Source organism: Sorex fumeus, unplaced genomic scaffold (genome assembly GCF_029834395.1).
Source record: "Sorex fumeus unplaced genomic scaffold, SorFum_2.1 ptg000066l, whole genome shotgun sequence".
NCBI classification, from domain to species: domain Eukaryota; kingdom Metazoa; phylum Chordata; class Mammalia; order Eulipotyphla; family Soricidae; genus Sorex; species Sorex fumeus.
In genome coordinates, this window is record NW_026606123.1 from 608,180 (window position 1) to 627,583 (window position 19,404).

Sequence of the window (19,404 nt, forward strand, 5' to 3'; positions counted from 1 at the left end):
TCCAACGCCAATGCCAGACACACAAACCCCAGCACTGCCCAGGGGAAGAGAAGGTGAGGAGAAACCCTGGCCACGCAGCAGGGGCGGCCCCTCATGCTAGCTCACCACTGAAGCCTCCCGGGGGGGGCAGTCCAGACACCCCCCTTAAGTGCCATGTCCCCCAAGCTACTGACCACCGAGCGCCCAAAGTGCCGGGCTACGCACCCGCGTCTACATTTGGCTGCTGGGGGTGGTGAGGGCGCTTGGCAGGGGACCACACGGGGAGCCTCCCATCCTCCCATCCCATCCATTCCTCGCGGACCTCATCCCCACCTCTGGGAGGGATTCTAGTCATGCATTTCCTGCCAACAGCCTTAATTGGTTACATGATCGATGAACTCTCGTGTTAATTTGAAAGCCCATCACTGCTCTTATGCATGTATGTATTTAACATACGAAAAAGAAGAATTTTACAGCAACTGCCAAGAGGCTCTTCAGACAATAAAATGTCCAGGTGGTATGAAGCAGGAGGTGTTCACTGTAGGGCCTCTAACACCACAGCTGCCTGTGAAGACTCCTTTTGTTACTCATCCGTTTGATCTGAAATCTCCGGGGATGACAGGATCTCCTGGGATCTGAAGATCTGCTGCACATGAGGGGTCTGCAGAGTCTTGACGGACTGTCGTGCTGCGACGGGCTGTGAAGACCCGATGGAGTGTGGTGACTCTGCGTTCTGTGGTTCTAGGGAGCCATGTGGAGGCTCGCTGGTCTGTCGTGCCAGGGGGACAATTGGTGGTGGGGAGCGCTGTGGTGCCTGTGTCCCCTGTGCTCCCTGGGTCTTGGGAGTCTTGGCTGTCTTGGTCTCCTTGGCTGCTTTCTCCTCCGGAGTCCGTGCTGCTGTCTTCAAGACTTTCCTGAGCTCCCTGGAACAAGAAGAATACAGTCAGCTCTTGAAAGGGACGTGCCCCGTCTGCATCACTTCCTGACTTCAGGAAGGTATTGGAGCTTTTCCCATGGTTTACCCTGCGTCTTTACTGAAAATCTCATCCTCATCAGAGGAATCCTTGTCATGGAGCTTTTGTGCCATGTTTTTCTTACGTGTGGCCTTGAGTGGCTGACACATGTCTCTCAGTCACTGGGGCCGTCTTCGCCAGAAAAAGCCCTTCTGGAAAAGGCAAGGGGAGCTCGTAAGCCTGCACCACGGCCCACTCTTGTCCTGCCTAAGTGCCGCCTCCCCCCAGTGGTTACCTGACTCTCATGTTCCACTGAACTTCTATGCAGCAATAATCCAAAGAAGGTCCTTGGAGGAAAACACGGACGCACATGATTCGTAACCCACCCCATTTCCCATCCTTCCTAGGATGGAGGTCTCTGGTCTTGTTTGGAAACTACCTTGGTGTGGAGCCATGACGAGTCAAACCACTAGGACCTGACCCCTTGACAAAGTTTCCATGCATGCCTGTGGCGATTTTTAGAAATTTGTCGGGTCCATTCAAAGGGACCCCGTAGACTCTTGAAAGACCTTTATAGGTAGCCTGGCTTGGAAAACAGGCAGGATATTTAGTTCTGGTTACCACCGTTGCCCCAGCAAATGCCCTATGCAATGAACAAACTACCCACCACACCAAAAGCATTAGAGTCTGTCCAGAAGCTTTTCCACTGGTCGCCTCTGGATTTAGTCCCTCAGGCACCCTTTACCGGAAGTTGGGGCTGGGGGAGATGATTCTATCGTCCTAGCTGCTTCATCCCAGATGCTGAACCAGAGTAAATGCCTGTGTGCAATTAGCCAAATCCTTTAGCCCACTAGTTTTCATGCTGCAGACAATCGCCCATGAGCAAAGAAGCCACAGGTATCAGCATCAAAGGCAGGAACCACACCGAGGCACGGAGATGAGTTTTGAGAGTGAAGAGAGGAGAGAGCAGTCTTGCACTTTACGGGCAGTGTTATTAAGTGTACAGAGCCCGTGGGTGCTGAGTGGAGGCAAGAAACGCAGCTCCCAATTCAACGGAGAGGTCCCAAGGGACAGGGACCATGCTCTTTCCCAATCACCAGCAGTGTGTTCCCAAGGGCAAGGTAGTTTCCATTTTCCCTCTATTCCTTTTAATAAGAGACCGAGATAGAGGTTGGGGGATGTGGCTCAGTGGTAAAGTATTTGGCTTGCATGTGTGAGGCCCTGGGTTCAATTCCTGCACCACACTGAGCACTGAGGCTGGAGTAGTCTCGAGCTAGTTAAAAGGGCCTTTTGGACATGAGGCTCCAACTTTGGCTTCTGGCTCCGCATGTCCTCCCTGAGCACAGGTGGGCTGGCATAGGTAACAGCCACCCCACAGGAGGGACTGAGCAGCCCGGCCTTGCAGAGCCCTAAGACACTAATACTGAACTCAGGAGGCCCAGGTCACGGGCCAAGAAGCACACAGAAGGGCTCCAGAGTCCCCAAGAACCAGGGTGAGGACACTCCAGTGCAAGTGAAAGATTGTCAGACTAATATTTACCTGGATCTTCCATCTTTACACTGTCTTGCTCTACAAGAATAAATCTGTTTGGAAAAAAAAATATGATCATGATTATCTCGGTGACTGATCTCTCTAAAACCTTATTAATTCCATTGACTTTGCTGTATCTACCCACTGATATCACTTTTTGAGAACAGGAATTCTCTCCTGTTTAATAGTCCCTGGACTCTCCTACAGCACATGACTGAAGGGGCACGTTAGGAATACAGCTTAGTGACTGTTTCAGAGAAATTCAGCACATTAATCCAAATAAAAAACTATGAGGTAGGTAATTAAAAGTATCTGCCAAAACCCAAACACAGAAACATCCTTTTTCACAACGTTTTCTAAACAATGTCAAGAACCAGTCTGATGCCTTTCCCATCACCACTCTGCATCCCCAGTGAGGAGACCTCATCAATGCAGCAAGCAGAGTCGAGTCTTACAGGAGACAAAACTTGGTTGCATTTGCAATGATTCTTCCCCAAATAAACCCAAAACAATAAAGGTCCTATGAGATATGTTATTCCTCGGGCTATAGATATCATACAGTGGGTGGGGCACTTGCATTGACCGTGGCTGACGCAGATTCGATCCCAGGACTCCAGATGGTTCCCTGAGCCCCACCTGGAGTGATGCCTGAGAGCAGAGCCAGGAATAAGCCCTGAGCACAGATGGCTGTTGCCCCAAATAAATAACTAAATCAATATGTCAACTCTTTGAGCGACTTAGACTGAAATTTCAATACCTGAAACATTTCTGTGCTTTTGTCCTTAAGGAGATAAAACAGAACAGTGCAATAAGGAGCACGGGCTGCTTTGCAGGTGACCCCCATGTTTGAAAGCGGGATGATAGGGCTGGGGAGGTAGCTCAGTGGGAGAACGCCTGCCTTGCATGCAGGAGACGTGGGGTCGGTACCCAGCACGACAAGAAGAGCAAAATTGGAGGGATCCTAATGCCGTCCTTAGAGGATTGCGAGGATTAAACCAGACAAAATATAGGAAACTCCTTGTACTGTGGTTGTCATAAATCAGAGCTGTGTTTGCTGATGACATCACAAAGGAGCGGCTTAAACATATCAAAGACTCAGAGAGCTCTTCCTCAGCACCATGGCTTCTAATTTATTCTAATTCTTTGTTGGTGGTTGTGGTGCTACCAGGGATTGAACCCAGGGCCTCACACCTGCAAGACAAGTGCAACACCACTAACCTATATCCCGAACCCCTTCCATCCCATGTTGCTGTTGTTCATTTTTTGAGGCTCTTCCTGCCAGCTGGTGCTTGCGGGGCCTACTTCTGGGGTGGTGCTCAGGGACCATGGAGCACTATGGCTAGAACCTGGGGTTCCCATGTGCAAAGTGAATTGAAGTTTGAGTCTTTGGACTTATCTCCCTGGCCCTTAAATCACTTTTTTTAATGTTCCTGCTGGGAAAAGTCAGTGGTGTGTCATTGAACAGAAGACAGATATAGGCAAGCTCCTGGAGTAACTACCGCACGCTGCCAGGCTTGAGAGTAGCCCAGCTCGGGCTCAGGCTGCAATGCGGGTGTGTTTGGTTTGGGAGCCACCCAGTAATAGGCAGGAACAACTTGATTTGCTGTTTAGGGGTAGCTCCTGGTGGCTCGGGGGGGGGGGGGGGGACGGGGGAGGTCATGCATTGCCGAGGATGGAACCCAGGTCTCCCTCACGCAAAGCGTGAAAAGTAGCCCTCGGAGTTCTCTCCCCAGTCTTAGCTGCAGTGTTTTAACTTCATCCAGGGAGATGGTGCTTAAACCTAATGAGAGCTACTGCACTGGATCAGGTCCTAGGAGGGTGGAGATTCTACACTTTTGATCCTTCCAGTCAACAAGGAAAGTAATCAGTAGAAGAATGTCAGTGAGTGTTAAGTTAAACCACTGACATCCTTTTGATTTAAAAAGGGGGGGGGGGGGAAAGTCGATATGGTGACCAGAAAGAGAGCTGAATGGTCAGAGTGCATGCTTTGCATGCAGAAGGGCCAGGCTGGATCCCTAGTTCTGCAAGGTCCCCTGAGCACCACCAGAAGTGACACCCTCTCTCCCCTCCACACTGAGCTGGGGGCAGGCCCTGAACATCCCAGGATGTAGTCCCCAAACAGCGCACAGGAAGACGACTTTTTGTTTCATCTCTAGCCTTCTTAACTTTTCAAAATTTTCGAAAAGCTTGTTATTTGGGTTCATTTCCACAGGGAACTCTTGGGAGTCAGTTCCCTTCAACAAACCCTGGGATTATCTTTGCAATATGAGAAGCAACCACACCTCATTACTCAAGACTGAAGAGGAAAATCAAGCATCAGTAGGAGGAAAAGGGGCTTTTATTTTCCATTTGTAGCCCCTGAATCTATTATAAAGACAGATGAAATCCTGGAAGTCTGAATGAACTGTTCTTACCTCAATGAGACATAAAATTAAAACCAATAATATCACGACGACAGCCACATTTATTGCAACGACTGCTTTTTGATTGTGGTACACAACATATCCTGGAACTTTTATGAGCTGAAAAATAAAAATTATTTTCATGCATTACTTTTGTGGGGGCCACATTCAGTGATGATGAGGGGTTACTCTGGCTCTGCACTCGGAAATCACTCCTGGCGGACCAAAATGGACGCTGGGCATAGAATTCGGGTTGGTGGCATGCAAAGTAAGTGCTTTACCCACTGTACTATCGCTTCAATACCCAGGAACAATTAGACAGAAAGATGGGAAGGATTCTTAAGCCCGTTCTAAAGAATGGTTATCCTTCTACTAGTCTAAAACCCCATCCTCTGAAAGGAGTGGACTATAGGTTTTTATTTTGTATGTGGTTTTATTTTGGGGTGGTTTGTTTTTCAGCCCATATCCAGGGTCCTCAGAGCTACTTCTCGCTCAGTACTCATGGGGACTCTTTTTGAACTATCTCCTTGGCCCCAATATGTTCTTTTTTTCTTTTTTTTTCAAATGTAGGAGTACTGCTATTTATTCAGTCACTGATTAGCTGATTAAATTGGGCATGAACTAGGCCCCAATATGTTCTTAAAGAGCACACCAGATCTATTATGCCATCTTGTCTGTAGCCTTTCCTTCTACAATTTATTTATCTGGTGTGTTAGGTCCTCTTCTTACCTCTCCTAGGAACAGTGCTACCTTTCTACAAACGAGCACAGGGACAATCATTCTTGTAGTCAAAGTTGTGTGGCCACAAAAAAGAGAGCGAGCCAGCAGGAGAGGGAGAGTCAAGACACCCTGGTCTTCTTGCTTGTGTTCTTTCATGGCATGGCCTGAGAGCCCGGAAGCCCCTGAGCCTGGTCACTGTGAGATTCAGTTACAAAGCTTTCCTGATCGTGATCCAGGTTCAGTCAGACAATGCTCCAACACCCATCCCTCCACCAGTGTACATTACCCACCAACAAAATCCCCGCATTCCTCCTGCCACCTCCTCCCCGCCCCCAGCCTACCTCTGCCTTTATGGCAGGAACTTTTCTTCTCTCTCTCTCTCTCTCTCTCTCTCTCTTCCTCCCTTTCTCTTCCCACCCCCCCTCTTTCCCCCTTTCTTCCCTCCCCCCCCTCTCTTACTCTCTCCGCTCACTCCATGCCCCCCTTTTGGGCATTATGTTTTGCAGTGCAGATACTGAGGTCATCATGTTTGATCCTGTACCCACTTCAGCACACATCTCCCACCCAGAGCTATCCCTTCCAACTATCATTGTTACAGTGATCCCTTCTCTATCCCAGCTGCCTTCTCTGCCAGCCCTTGAGGCAGGCTTCCAACCGTGGACCATTCATCCTGGCCATTGTTTCTAACTGTCCTTGGGTGTTAATCTCATAGTAAGTTTTAATTATTTTTACGTCCCATAAATGAGTGCAATCATTCTATGTCTGTCCTTCTGACTTATTTCACTCTGCATGAGACTCCGTTAAAAAAACAAAAGTCTGTCCTCACCTCACTTGCCTCCGCCTGTTTCTGCTCACCCTGGCCTTCGGTATTCTCATTGATGTAGTTCTCAGCCTCCCACTGGTCCGTATCCCATTTTTCACTGGACACCTTTACGTCCTGCCGCTCACTAAGAAGCTTCATCAGGAGCCCGGTTTTGTGGACCACCTTGGCACACTCCAGTTGCACCCGGGGATCGGAGCAGTCCATTTTCAGAGTCCGAATTACTTGGGCAATGAACTTCCTCACATTACTGTTGGGAATAAGGGGCCGCAACTTCTGGATGAGCTGCATCTCAAGTTCGTCTCTGGGGTCGGGTTTCTGTGGGGGAGAGTCGATGTCGGTGGCCACCTTGTGATATTCCCACTGCATCTCGTTGGGCTGTCTGACAGCAGGCATGAGGCTGTCCTCCGTCCCCTCTTCCTCCTCAGGGGCAGTGCTTTGGATACCGGCAGTTTTCTCTGGCGGCACGATGCTTCTGGCATCCCCCCCGTTTGGAGCACGCGTGCTCTCCGCGGTCTTCTTTTCCCGGCTGGAGCGCAATGAAAGGAATGGCTCCGTGACAGGTTTGTCCTGGTGTCTCCAGGACAGAGACCCCCCCCTCGGCGGGGAGTTGACGAGGCTCTTCACTGCACCGAAAGGAGGCCTCCTGGCCAGCACCGGCCTCTGCGGTGCTGCTTCTTTTGTCGCTGTGTTCACTCTGGCCTGGGGTATTCTGCGGCCCAGCTGAGAGTAAAGTTTACGAAACAGGTAGTTCTTCCCGGTGAGTGGCCCGGGGCTAGGAACCTTCATGTTCCGAACTCGAGCGCCCGCATCCTCTAAGACGCGTAGAGTTCTTTTCAGGTCTTTGGATGGGATTTCGTCCTCCGGTGGCACTTGGAAAGCAGCGGCGGCAGACAGGCTGCCCATGGAGTGCTGTTCCAGGGGCACGGAGGCCGGCGCCCTGTGCTCCTGGATGAAGGATGACTCCTCGTTGAAGGAGCTTTCCACCAATTTCCTGGGCCTCCCTGCCAAGATAAAGTCTTTCGGTCTTTCCGGGGCCAGCTGCCCCTGCCGTCTTTCTTGGGCAATATTCCCCGCCGCGGACCAAGCCTTCCCTCGCCTCTGGCTGAGGGGAGTGCCCTCTTCTTTGAAGTGCCTCTTCTGCTGGCCCTGGGGATCCCTGAACATGCTGCTCCCTTGCAGTGGTTGCGTCTCCCACTCCTGAACATTTCCTAAGTGTTTTTTCTTTGGTGGCCCGACAGTTTCCAATATCTTCGGGAAAAGTTGGCGTTTAAATTTGGGCCCGAAAAGACTGGAACGGACCTGTGTGGCAATTTTCTCCTTCTTTCTAACTTTGTGGATTTTTTCTTGAATTTCTGTGTTGATCAGACTTTGGAGAACATGGATTTTTTTCACCTTATTGTAGATTTCACTGTTGGATTCGGGCTGTATAGAAATCCAAGCCGTGCTGGTTTTCGAAGGAGCCAGAGGATTTCCTCCATCTTGCACATCTTTAAAAAGAAACTTAATGAAGGATAACAATGTTGATTCTGCATCTATGTCCCCAACCTGTAACAAAGACATTATGGATTCTAGTCTAGTAAGCATATCACGCTGATGACTGTTGTCTAGGTGCTCGTGCTGGAAAAGGGACAGGCTGTTTCTCTCGGATGAGGCCTTCTCTGGTTCAATCGTCAGCTCGGTGCTGGTACTCTTCTTTCGGGCCAGTAAAGCCTTCATGAACTCCCCATCCATATTACTGATGTATTCTTCTTCATCTGCCAAAAAGGAAGAGCATGCTTTTGATCATGAAAGATAACTGGGGATAATTTTGGGAGCATCTACAGACGTAAGTTCCAGCTAAGTAAACTAGTAATCAGTGAACAAGTGCCGTATGGTGTGTGTGTGTGTGGGGGGGGCACAGGAAACCCTAAATTTACATCTGTGACTGGCAAAAACAGAAGGAGAAACAAAGTGATCATCGCTATTTATTCAGAATAAATAGGGCATGGAGTTCAGTACATGTATTTAGGATTATTCAACTGGGGGGCAGAGTGACAGTAGAGCAGATAAAGTCCTCGTCTTGTAGGCAGCCAACCTGGGTCTTATCCCCAGCACCCCATACGCTCCCTCAAGCCTTACCAGTTCTGACCCCAGAACACAAAGTTAGGAGTAAACTTTGAGCACTTCTGAGGATGCTGCCAAACAAGCAAACACACAAACGATAATCATACGATTATTCCACTGGTCCCCAAGGACCAAGTACCCAGTCTTCAGGACAAATATTTGCTGCTCAGTTAGATTCTTTACAGATCAACTATGATTTCTTTTCTTTTTTTTAAATTTTTATTAGTGAAACACCATGAGGTACCATTTTAGATTTACAAATTTTTGTGCTTGGGTTTCAGTTATACAATGATTGAGTACCCATCCCTCAACCAGTGCCCATTCTCCACCACCAATGATCCCAGTATACCTCCCAACTCCCCTCCCCTCCTCCCATCCCACCCGCCTCTGTGGCAGGGCATTCCCTTTGGTTCTCTCTCTCTCTTTTGGGGTGCTGTGGTTTGCAAAAGAGGAACTGAGTGGCAATCATGTTCGGTCTATAGTCCACTTTCAGCATGCATCTCCCATCCTGGGAGGATCCTCCCAACACTCTTGATTTGCTGCTCCCTTCTCTATCTGGGCTGCCTTTTCCCCTAGCATATGTGGCTGGCCTCCAAGCCATGGAGCAAACCTCCTGGTACTTATCTCAACTATTCTTGGGTGACGGTCTCCCATTTTGTTACTTTATATTTCACAGATGAATGCAATCTTTCTATGTCCCGCTCTTTCTGACTGATTTAACTTAGCATGATATTTTCGATGTAGTACCACTTATATGTAAATTTCATCACTTCATCTTTTCTAACAGCTGCATAGTACTCCATTGTGTAGATGTACCAAAGTTTCTTTAACCAGTCATCTGTTCTCGGGCACTCGGGTTTTTTCTAGATTTTGGCTACTGTGGGCTGGAGCAATAGCATAGTGGGTAGGGTGTTTGCCTTGCACGCGGCCCACCAGACTGACCTGGGTTCAATTCCTCTGACCCTCTTGGAGAGCCTGGCAAGCTACTGAGAATATCTCGGCTGCAGAGCAAAGCCTGGCAAGCTACCTGTGACGTATTCATATGCCAAACACAGTAACAACAAGTCTTACAACTGAGACGTTACTGGGCCTGCTCAAGCAAACTGATGAACAATGGGAGGACAGCGTTACAGTGCTACAGTGCTTGGCTACTGTGAACAGTGCAGCAATGAACATAGAAGTGCAGATGTCATTTGGACTGTAATTTTTTGCCTCTCCGGGATATATTCCCAGGAGTGGTATTCCTGGTGAAATATTGGTATGTTTCTATTGATATGATCATATGGTTTTTATCTTTACTTTTGTTGATATAATGGATTATGTTGATTGACGTCCAAATGCTAAACCATCCTTGCATCCCCGGGATGTATGCCACTTGGTCGTGGTGTATGATCTTTTTGATGAGTTGTTGGATTCTATTTGTGAATATTTTCTTGAGGATCTTCACATCCATGTTCATCAGAGATATTAGCCTGTAATTTTCTTTGTTAGTGGTGTCCTTGTTTGCTTTTGGTATTGGGGAGATAAGTGCCTCATAGAAGCTGTTTGTGAGAGTTCCTGTTTTTTTTTTCAATTTCATGGAAAAGCTTGCGGAGAACTGGCAAAAGGTCTTCTTTAAATATTGGGAAGAATTCGCTAGTGAATCCATCTGGGCCTGCGCTTTTGTTTTTGGGAAGACTTGATTTCGGTTTGATTTCCTTGATATGAATGGGTCTTTTCAGGCAATCCAAGTCTTCTTGGTTCAGTCTTGGCAGATTATAGGAATCCAGGAACATATCCATTTCTCTAGGTTATCTTGTTTCATGACATACAGACTCTCAAAGCAGCCTCTGACAATCTTTTGAATTACATTGGTTTCTGTTGCAATGTCCCCTTTTTCATTTCTGATTCGGTTTATTGGGGCTCTCTCTCTTTCATTGTGAGTCTTGCTAGTGGCTTATCAATCTTGTTTATTTTCTCAAAGAACCAGCTCTTGGTTTCACTAACCTTTTGGATTGTTTTTTGGGTTTCCATGTCTGATTTCTGCTCTAAGTTTTATTATTTCTTTCCTTCAGCGGGGCTTGAGTTCCTTTTTTTGGTTATTTTCTAAGATCGTGAGCTGTGAGGTCAGGTTATCTAAGAGGCCCTTTCTTCCTTCCTTAGGAATGCTTGCAAAGCTATACATTTTTCCTCTTAACACAGCTTTAGCTGCATTCCATAGGTTCTGATAGCTCGTGTCTTCATTCACATTTGTTTCCAGGTATCTTTTGATTTCGTCTTTGACTTCCTTCCTGACCCACTCGTTGTTCAACTTTGAGTTGTTTAATTTCCAGGTGTTTGATTTGTCTCTCCGTGTCTGCGTATGCTTCGTTCCTATCTTCAACACATCGTGGTCTGAAAAGATTGTTGATACTATTTCTATCTTGCGGATTCTATTGAGGTCGGTTTTGTGACCTTACATGTGGCCTTTCTATTTTGGACAATGTTATGTGTGCACTGGAAAAGAATGTGTATTCTTTCTTTTTGGGGTGTAAAGCCCTGTATAGGTCTATTAGCCCTCTCTCTACTATTTCTTCCTTCAAAGTCAATGTCTAGCATGCTGAGTTTTGTTCTTGTTGATCTATCCAGAGATGATAAGGCAATGTTGAAGTCTCTGACTACTATTGTGTTGCTAGCAATGTCCTCCTTGAAATCTGTTAGCAGTTGTTTTAAGCATTTAGCTGATCCCTCATTAGGTGTGTATGCATTTAAGAGTGTGATTTCTTCCTGTTACACATATCCCTTGATAAACAGAAAATGACCTTTGCTGTTCCTTCTAGTCTTTTTCAACCTGAAATTTATGTTGTCAGATATTAGTGTGGCTACCCCAGATTTTTTGAGGGAGGTGTTTGCTTGCAAGATTGTTTTCCATCCTTTAACTTTGAGTCTGTGTTTGCTCTGACCATTCAGATGACTTTCTTCTACGCAGCAGAATGTTGGGTTCAGTTTCCGCATTCAGTTTGCCACTGTGTCTCTTGATTGGTGCATTTAGACCATTGACATTGAGAGAGATTATTGTTAGAGGGTTTTGTGCCATCTTTCTGTAGGGACTTGTTGTGCTTGTAGGGTGTTTTCTTGTCTTATAGAAGCCCTCTTAGTGGTTCTTTCAAGTTTGGCTTTGTCTATGAAGTTCCTGAGCTGTTGTTTATCCATGAAATAGTGTATGATTCTTTCTGAGTTAGAATGAGAGTTTAGCTGAATAGAGTACTCTTGGTGAGGCGTTCATTTCATTGAGTTTTTTCACTATATCCCCCCATTGCCTTTGGGGTTGGAGGGTTTCCTCTGATAGGTCTGCTGTAAATGTACGGGGTGCTCCTTTGTATGTGACTTCCTTCTTCAGCCTTGCTGCTTGCAGGATCATGTCTCTATCCATATCATCCATCATTCTGACTCTGATGTGTCTTGGAGTCTTTTTATTAGGGTCTCTTTTACTTGGCACCCTTTGGGCTCCTTGGATCCGGATGCCTGCATTCTCCAGCTCTGGGAACTTTTCGGCAATGATATGTTTAACTGTGGCTTTTCCATTGGGGTTGCCTCCCTGTCCTTTTGGTACTCTGATGATTCTTACTTGCTCCTCTTGGATTCATCCCCTAGGACTCTGATTCACCCCAGGGCTATTTTGAGGTCTTTTCCCATGGTCTGTTGTTGTCTGTAAGCTTTCTGGTGCTCATCTTCAAGCTTACTGATTCTGTCCTCGGCTGTAGCCATTCTACTGGTGAGGGCACTCAATGAGTTTTTTATTTCATCTATCAAATCCTTTATTCATGACATTTGTTTGCAGCTTTTCTATTTCTGCTCTCATTTCTTCCGGTATTTTGTTGGCTGCCTGTTCCACTGTTTCATTCACGTCCTCTTTTAATTTCCTGGATGTCTGTTCCACTGTTTCTTTGAGTTCATTGAACATCTTCAACATTTTGATTCTGAATTCCTTATTGGAGAGACTGTTTTTGTGAGTAGACCCTGTTGGGGGCCTCTGGACCTTTTTCTTCATCTTCCCCTCTTGGCGTGGTGGGGATCTGTGCTGTTTTTTCATGTTGTGGTGGTAGTATGAAGGTGGGAACCACAGTTCACTATGAGTTTTCCCTCTTGGTTAATTTGGGGATTCTGGGTGAGCTCGGTCTAGTGGTCGCCTTTTTCCCCTTCAGGAGTTGTGGCTTCCTCTCATGTTCTCCTCTGTGGCCTCTAGTGGAGCTTCGGGGGATGTAGTCCTCTACATTGGACTTGTATATGTCTATGGGTATTATGGTGCAACTGGGATGAGCTAGTGGATTATTGGCCTAATGTATTAGAGATGGCCGAGACATTCTCCCCCGAGTTACGTGATGGAGGTCAAGATATGAGTCCAAATTGCTAGGAAAGGGGAAAATAACTGCTGCCCTCAGAGTAGGCCATTCCCCCTATCCACGCCCCCTAGCTCAAAGGCCAGGCTCCCTGGCTCAGAGGCCACACCACCAGGACCAGGCTGCATGCTGGTTCCCTGGTTCGCTGGTTCAGCTGGGACCAGGGGAGCCAGAAACAGTAGCTGGGGGTTGGAAGGTGCTGTTTCTCTTTAACTCTTTGGTGTGCTAATCTTGTTACTGTCATAGGTTACTGTCACAGACAACGAAGAAATTCCTCCAGAAATCAGATCCTCTTCTGAATGCACCCATCCTCCACCTACCAACTAATCACGATCACGATCACGACCATCCTGTTGTTCATCGATTGCCTTGAGCAGGCTCCAGTAACGTCTCCTTCATCCTAGCCCTGAGATTTTTTAAAAGTGCCATATTAAAGGCTCTTTCAGGGTTAGGAGAATGAGCCCCATCATTGTTACTGGTATTGGGCATATTGGGTACACCACGGGGAGTTTGCCAGACTCTGCCCTGTGGGCAGGTTACATCTGGTAGCCTACCATTTTGTCCAAAGTTAGAATGAGATAATAAGGTGTTGTGCAGCCGCAAATGTGGCTGCGCACTTCTGGGATCTAGGTTTTATAGTCTCTGGGTCTTGGCTGCTGATGGGATTACATGGCGCCAGGGGGCCAGTTGGTGGGTGTGACCCCTGCCTACTGGAATATGGAGGATCTGGGTGGAGGATGCTCAGCCCCGATTGAGCAGGCTTGGAGATCTCAGCCCCGGGACCCGTATGCCTTTGTTCCTCTGCTGGTACCTTCATGCGTGCAGAGAGCGGTCTCAGCACGGTGGTGGCTGGTTCTGGAGGTCTTTGGCTGCCAGAGCCCTGGTCGGGACGGGGAGGGAAACTCAACCCACTCCCCTCTAGGGGCCCTGGCGAGGACAGCCAGGCGCGGGGGCAGGAGACTCTGCGCTGTTCTCTTCCGGGATCTGGGTTTTATAGTCTCTGGGTCTTGGCCGCTGATGGGATTACACGGCGCCAGGGGGCCAGTTGGTGGGTGTGACTTCTACCTACTGGAATATGGAGGATATGGGTGGAGGATGCTCAGCCCCTATCCGAGCAGACTTGGAGATCTCAGCCCCGGGACCCGCATGCCTTTGTTCCTCTGCCCGGTACCTTCATGCGTGCCAACTTATACTTTTACCAACTAATACTTTTGTTTATTAGCCCTCAGTTTCATATTGCTGAATCTGGACAGATGTCTAAGTATAGGTTAATGGATTTGCCAGAGTATATGTCAATGTGCAATGTTGAGAAAATCTATAAAATAATTTGTTTTGTTTTGTTTGGGGGCCACACTTGGTGATGCTCAGGGGTTACTCCTGGTTCACTGCTCAAAAAATCACTCCTGTTGGTGCTTGGGAAACTGTATAGTATGTCGGCAATGGAATTCAGGTCATTTGTGTGCAAGGCAAGTCCCCTACCCACTATACTATCTCCCTACCCGCTGTCCTATCTCTCTGGCCCCTGAAATAACATTGGAGATCCCAAAATTGGGGAAAACAACTCTTATTAGATGTGTATTTGCCTTCACTTACTTCCTAATACTTCCAGCTCTACCTAGGGAACCATACAAAGTTTCTGACTTCTTGAAGGTCAAGTGTAAAATTGTGCAGTTGGGTTTCTTTTGGTGTGGGGGGCGGTGGGGCCAAACCCAGCAATGCTCAGGGGTTACTCCGGTCTCTGTGCTCAGGGATCACTCCTGGTAGTAATTTGGGATCATCTGAGATGCTAGGGATCCAACCCACGTCTGCCATATGCAAGGCAAGTGCTAGACTATCTTTCCAACCAAACATTACTGAGAATTAAAAGTTCTTTTGGTGGTGGTGAAATTTAGAGGGGGAGTTAAGGGATGTGAGGAAGAAGCATGGACTTGCAGGGAGTCCCAGACTGGGAACACAAGATCTAGGCATTAGGCACATTTAACACTTTTTGTTTTTCTATTATTCACTTAAAAATGCTATTAGTATTTTTATTCTGAATTTAGATTATTTGGTTTAGTTATTCTTTGTGGCTGGAGCAATAGCACAGCGTGTAGGACGTTTGCCTTGCATGCAGCCAACATGGCCGACCTGAGTTGGATCCCTCCGCCTCTCTCGAAGAGCCCAGCAAGCTACCAAGAGTATTTCGCCCACACAGCAAAGCCTGGCAAGCTACCCATGACATATTCGATATGCCAAACACAGTAACAAGTTTCACAATGTTACTGGGCCCACTCGAGCAAATTGATGAACAGCGGCAGGACAGTGATCAGTGATCAGTTATTCTTTAAATAACATTATTAAAGTTGAAGTAACATGATTACAAAATATGAATGCTATTGGTTTCCATGTACAAAGTGAACTTTACCTGGACCACCGCCGAAGTGCTGAGACACCACAGTTCGTACATCCCCTCTAATCTGACTCTTTCCCCGCCCCTCCCCCAACAAATCCCCAGGTTTGATGTTCATGTTATGAAAGGTGATTCGTAAATCTTGTTATGCCCATCTCTGAGAAGAGAGTAATAGACATGTTAAAAGTTGATTTTAAAAATAACATCTTTGTGTAAGAAGCAATGTAATCTGATGTGCCGAACTGCTGATAGCGAAGCAGATTCATAATATCCCGGCATGAAAATACGTTTTATGGGTGGTGTATGTGTGTGTGTGTGTGTTGTGTGTGTGTGCGTTGTGTGTGCGCATGTGCTCATGCATTCGCCATACAGCAGTGCCCAAGGAATACTCCCAGCAGTTCTTCGAAAATTATTTTATGGGGGGATTGAACCCACACCTCCCACATGAAAAGCATGTGTTGCAACCTATTGATCTATTTTCCTGGGCCCCTAAAAGGACATTGCGGAAGTTATCAAGTAAACTTACTATGTGGAAATATATAAGGGCACCTGAGTGCTTTGTGGATTTGAAGGGTTAAAATTCAAAGTAGGTTTGGAGGTGGGGATGCTCTAAGAATCCATCGTTAGAAGGACTGAGTGGCAGCCTATGCTTAGAAAACCAGAATTTCTCAGGCTCTAAGCAAAACGTTCATAAGATAGTATGACTTGTACTTGCCTATAAAATTATAAAAACACATGCAATAAGGTAGCTACACCAGTCCTATAAAGAAAAGGGCAACTGATATTTCTTGTGTATAAAATCTGTTTGCAAACTGCATTGTGTGGCTGAGCTCTCATCTGGAGGACCAACACCTTGCCCAGAGTGTGGCACTCAGTTGTGACCATGAATGATAGCTCCCTTTCCCACTTCCATCCCTTTCTTCCATTCCTCTTAAACCTTCAGGTCATTCATATACTGCGAAGGTAATGATGTGGCTGAGATTCTGACTTTTGCCAAGGGAAATAGCTCATGGAAATATAGGGAGTTGAACTCTGAATAAAAATAATGCACTCCATAATCAGCTTCAAATGTACCATCAGTGATTAAAATAAAAATGAAACATAAATTAAAAACCTATCAGCAGGCAATCCAACTCACCACAGTGTGTGCTGATAAGACATTCACTGTCACAACGTAGTTTGACTGTCTTGTAGACAACGTCAATATTATTTTTAAATTGGCAGAGGCAGCAGGTTAGATGGTTAGGTAAGATCCTATGAATGGAAACACAGAGAATTAAGTGCAGAGTCAAGAGGTTACTTTAAATAGGTAGAAGAGGCAGTCAAGGCCACTGAGCAGCTATTGAAAAAGTTCCTGAGAAACATGGATGAGGTGTTGCTCAAACTCTGAGGTGGTGGGAACCCAACTGGGAGGTGATGCATGCAAAGCGTGTACTATTGCTCCAGCCCTCAGAAAACTGAGTTTTGTTTTTTGGTCATATCTGGTGGTGCTCAGGGGTTGCTCTGGGCTCTTGGCTCAGGGATCATTCCTAGCAGGCTCGGGAAACCATAGGCAGTGCGAGAGGCTGAATGTGGGTTAGCCACATGCAAATCAAATACCTAACTCACTATCCTATCTCTTCAGCTCCCAGATAACAATAAAAAAACATCAGTTACAACCTGGGGTGTTATTTCTCTATGGAGTGATCAGTCGGGGGCACAGAGATAAGCAACATTCATGGAATGAGGTAGCGTGGAGGGCCAAGAGTTCTCTCAGACAAATGGCATTAATCAAACCCAGCAACCTTCTTTTATTGTAATACAGTACACTAGGGGATGCATCACCAAATCCATGTGGACAAAAGGCTATTGATCTTGCTCTGTCGATGATTAACCTCCCATCCCCATATTTCAATCATCTACATTTCCGTCTAGACAGGATGTCCCCTCTAACTTTGCCTAAACAAAGCATAGCGTAATCAATCAGTGTCAAGGAGTAGCTGCATCATGACATGCTGACCCCTGCCCAGTTCAATCAGAGTTCCAAGCTGCTTCCAGCATGACACTGAAAGCAAGGCAGTGTCTGTAGGAACTTCCTCATGACTCTGGTCGGGCTCCAACGTCTCCCCCTTTTTGTTTTGCAGCCAGCTTAGCCTTCATGACGACATGTGCAGCGTGTTGTTATTGGGCTATTCTGTTTTGTTTTCTGAATTTTTGGCAGGCTATGTAAAAAAGAAACAACAGAACAATAAGTACAGACATACTAATAAAGCCCATCACAAGGACTAGAATATACTTCTTAGGATTTAGTTGAGTGATCCCATCCAACAATCCACCCCCAATGGTATCAGGTCCCCAGACTTGCAAGTGGGCCTGAAATACACAGTGAATGTTAGTTTGCAACTCTATAATTTTGTCGGTCATATTTTTGATGGTTTAACAAATACTTTTTAACCTTTTCCCATGGAGATTCAGACTCATAATAAGGTACAGGAGTTATACAAATGCAGAAGTATTCCAATCACATTTTAGAGTGTGTTGTCTTCTTAAACTCGGTAGCTGGTCACCGAGTAGGGTAACAGTTCGTGTAACATCGGACAATTCCTCTTGTAATCCTGCATCAACTTGTCACTGGGTTGTCCACAGTTTCTGAGAGTCCTGATGCCCTTTCTTTCTTTCTTTCTTTCTTTCTTTCTTTCTTTCTTTCTTTCTTTCTTCTTCTTTTTGCTTTTTGGGTCACACCTGGAGATGCACAGGGGTTACTCCTGGCTCTGCACTCAGAAATTACTCCTGGCAGTGCTCAGGGGAACATATGGGATGCTGGGAATCGAACCAGGGTCAGCCACATGCAAGGAAAATGCCCTACCTGCTGTGCTATCGCTCCAGCCCCCTCGTGCCATTTCTTAACAAACTCAGCAGTCTGAGATCCTTGCCTCAATGCAATATGAGCCGTTGCTGCTGTAGCAGTGATGGCAACGAGTCCCATGATAATGGCAATTACGAGTCCTACAAACCTCTTTGTGTGTGGCGCCAGGGGAGTGACCAGCCGGCGAAGAATGTTGGTAGCTGGACTGTCTTCCCACAAGCGGTTAAGCCACACAGGCATCTAGACCCCCATGGAAGCTCTAAGAAGATAGATGCTTTCTTCTGCTGTGAGACTCATAGTGTTATTAATACAAGTGAACATAGAGCAGTCACTGCAAGATATTACCTCTGCTACTTTATCCCAGCTAATTCTCCCTTTCAGCATGGCATATGGCAGTGGAACACAAGCCTGTATATAGCGGGTAAGATTTCTATCAAAATGTAAAGTACGTTTTGTTCCGACATTGTTATGTTGGATAAAACTGTCCGGGCTGTCATGTATCCAAAAGAATTCCCTATTTTCCATAGATGATTTTGTTTCTTATGCCCAGGAAGGAAGGGTGTAGGAGGCGGAAAGCTACCTCCGCACCCCATTATGCCAATATTCACTGTATCACTGTCATCCCCTTGTTCATCGGTTTAATCAAGTGGGCACCAGTAACATCTCCATTCGTCCCAGCCCTGAGATTTTAGCAGCCTCTCCTTACTCATCTTTCCCAACATATTGGAGGCTCTTTCTGGGTCAGGGGAATGAGACCCTTTATTGCTACACTTTTGGCATATCGAATATGTCATGGCTTGCTTGCCAGGCTCTGATGTACAGGTGGACTCTTGGTAGCTTGCTGTGCTCTCCAAGAGGTATCTATCTTATCTATCTATCTATCTATCTATCTAGATAGGTAAGTTGTTGCTTTCTGTCTGAACCCCATCAAATCTGGTGTGGCAATTATGGAGAATGGGTAGGAAGTGTCTTGTGATATGTCGCAGCCGTGTGGTCCAGGAATATGTTCACTCATGTGAGGCTCGGCCCAAGCAAGTAGGGAGCGGCCTGGAGCGTGGCTGCGGTTGGGTTGTGGAGGTCAGTTGCTGGGGCTGGGTCCCTTGGGGCGGGGAGGGCTCTCACTCGTCCCCCTCTGGGGCATCCTGCATGAAAAAAGCCTGGTGCAGAGTCTGGTTCATGGTTATGGGGTCCTCATTTTATGCTCCCTTCTGGAGGGTGGCCGATGAGAAGATTATCTGGCACAAGCAGGGTGTGGCTTATCGGTGTGACCCGTGGGTCACCGGAGACTGGAGGAAGCGGGC

General features: G+C 46.7%; 1 protein-coding gene across 2 annotated transcripts; it reads right to left on the bottom strand.

The window, feature by feature from the left end:
- Nucleotides 1-408: 408 nt before the first annotated feature.
- On the bottom strand, nt 409-16,639 carry LOC130036798 (leucine-rich repeat-containing protein 37A3-like). Of its 2 annotated transcripts, XM_056128688.1 has the most exons (5): nt 16,397-16,639; nt 6,412-8,162; nt 4,878-4,985; nt 2,473-2,516; nt 409-902 (listed from the first exon to the last, which is right to left on the bottom strand). In XM_056128688.1, exons 2-5 carry the CDS (start codon nt 8,137-8,139, stop codon nt 563-565), a joined length of 2,220 nt encoding a protein of 739 aa, XP_055984663.1. In that variant the 5' UTR covers nt 8,140-8,162; nt 16,397-16,639; the 3' UTR covers nt 409-562. The 2 variants fall into 2 exon arrangements, with proteins under 2 accessions (XP_055984663.1, XP_055984664.1); XM_056128689.1 differs by lacking the exon at nt 2,473-2,516.
- Nucleotides 16,640-19,404: the final 2,765 nt, after the last annotated feature.

Bases quoted from the DNA above. Each gene is read 5' to 3' on its own strand.
- LOC130036798 (XM_056128688.1), bottom strand. From the start codon at position 8,139: ATGGATGGGGAGTTCATGAAGGCTTTACTGGCCCGAAAGAAGAGTACC. The intron at 2,517-4,877 runs GTAAGAACAGTT...TTTTCCAAACAG, and splicing joins TAATTTTATGTCTCATTGAG to ATTTATTCTTGTAGAGCAAG. The intron at 903-2,472 runs GTAAATATTAGT...TTCTTGTTCCAG, and splicing joins TGTAAAGATGGAAGATCCAG to GGAGCTCAGGAAAGTCTTGA.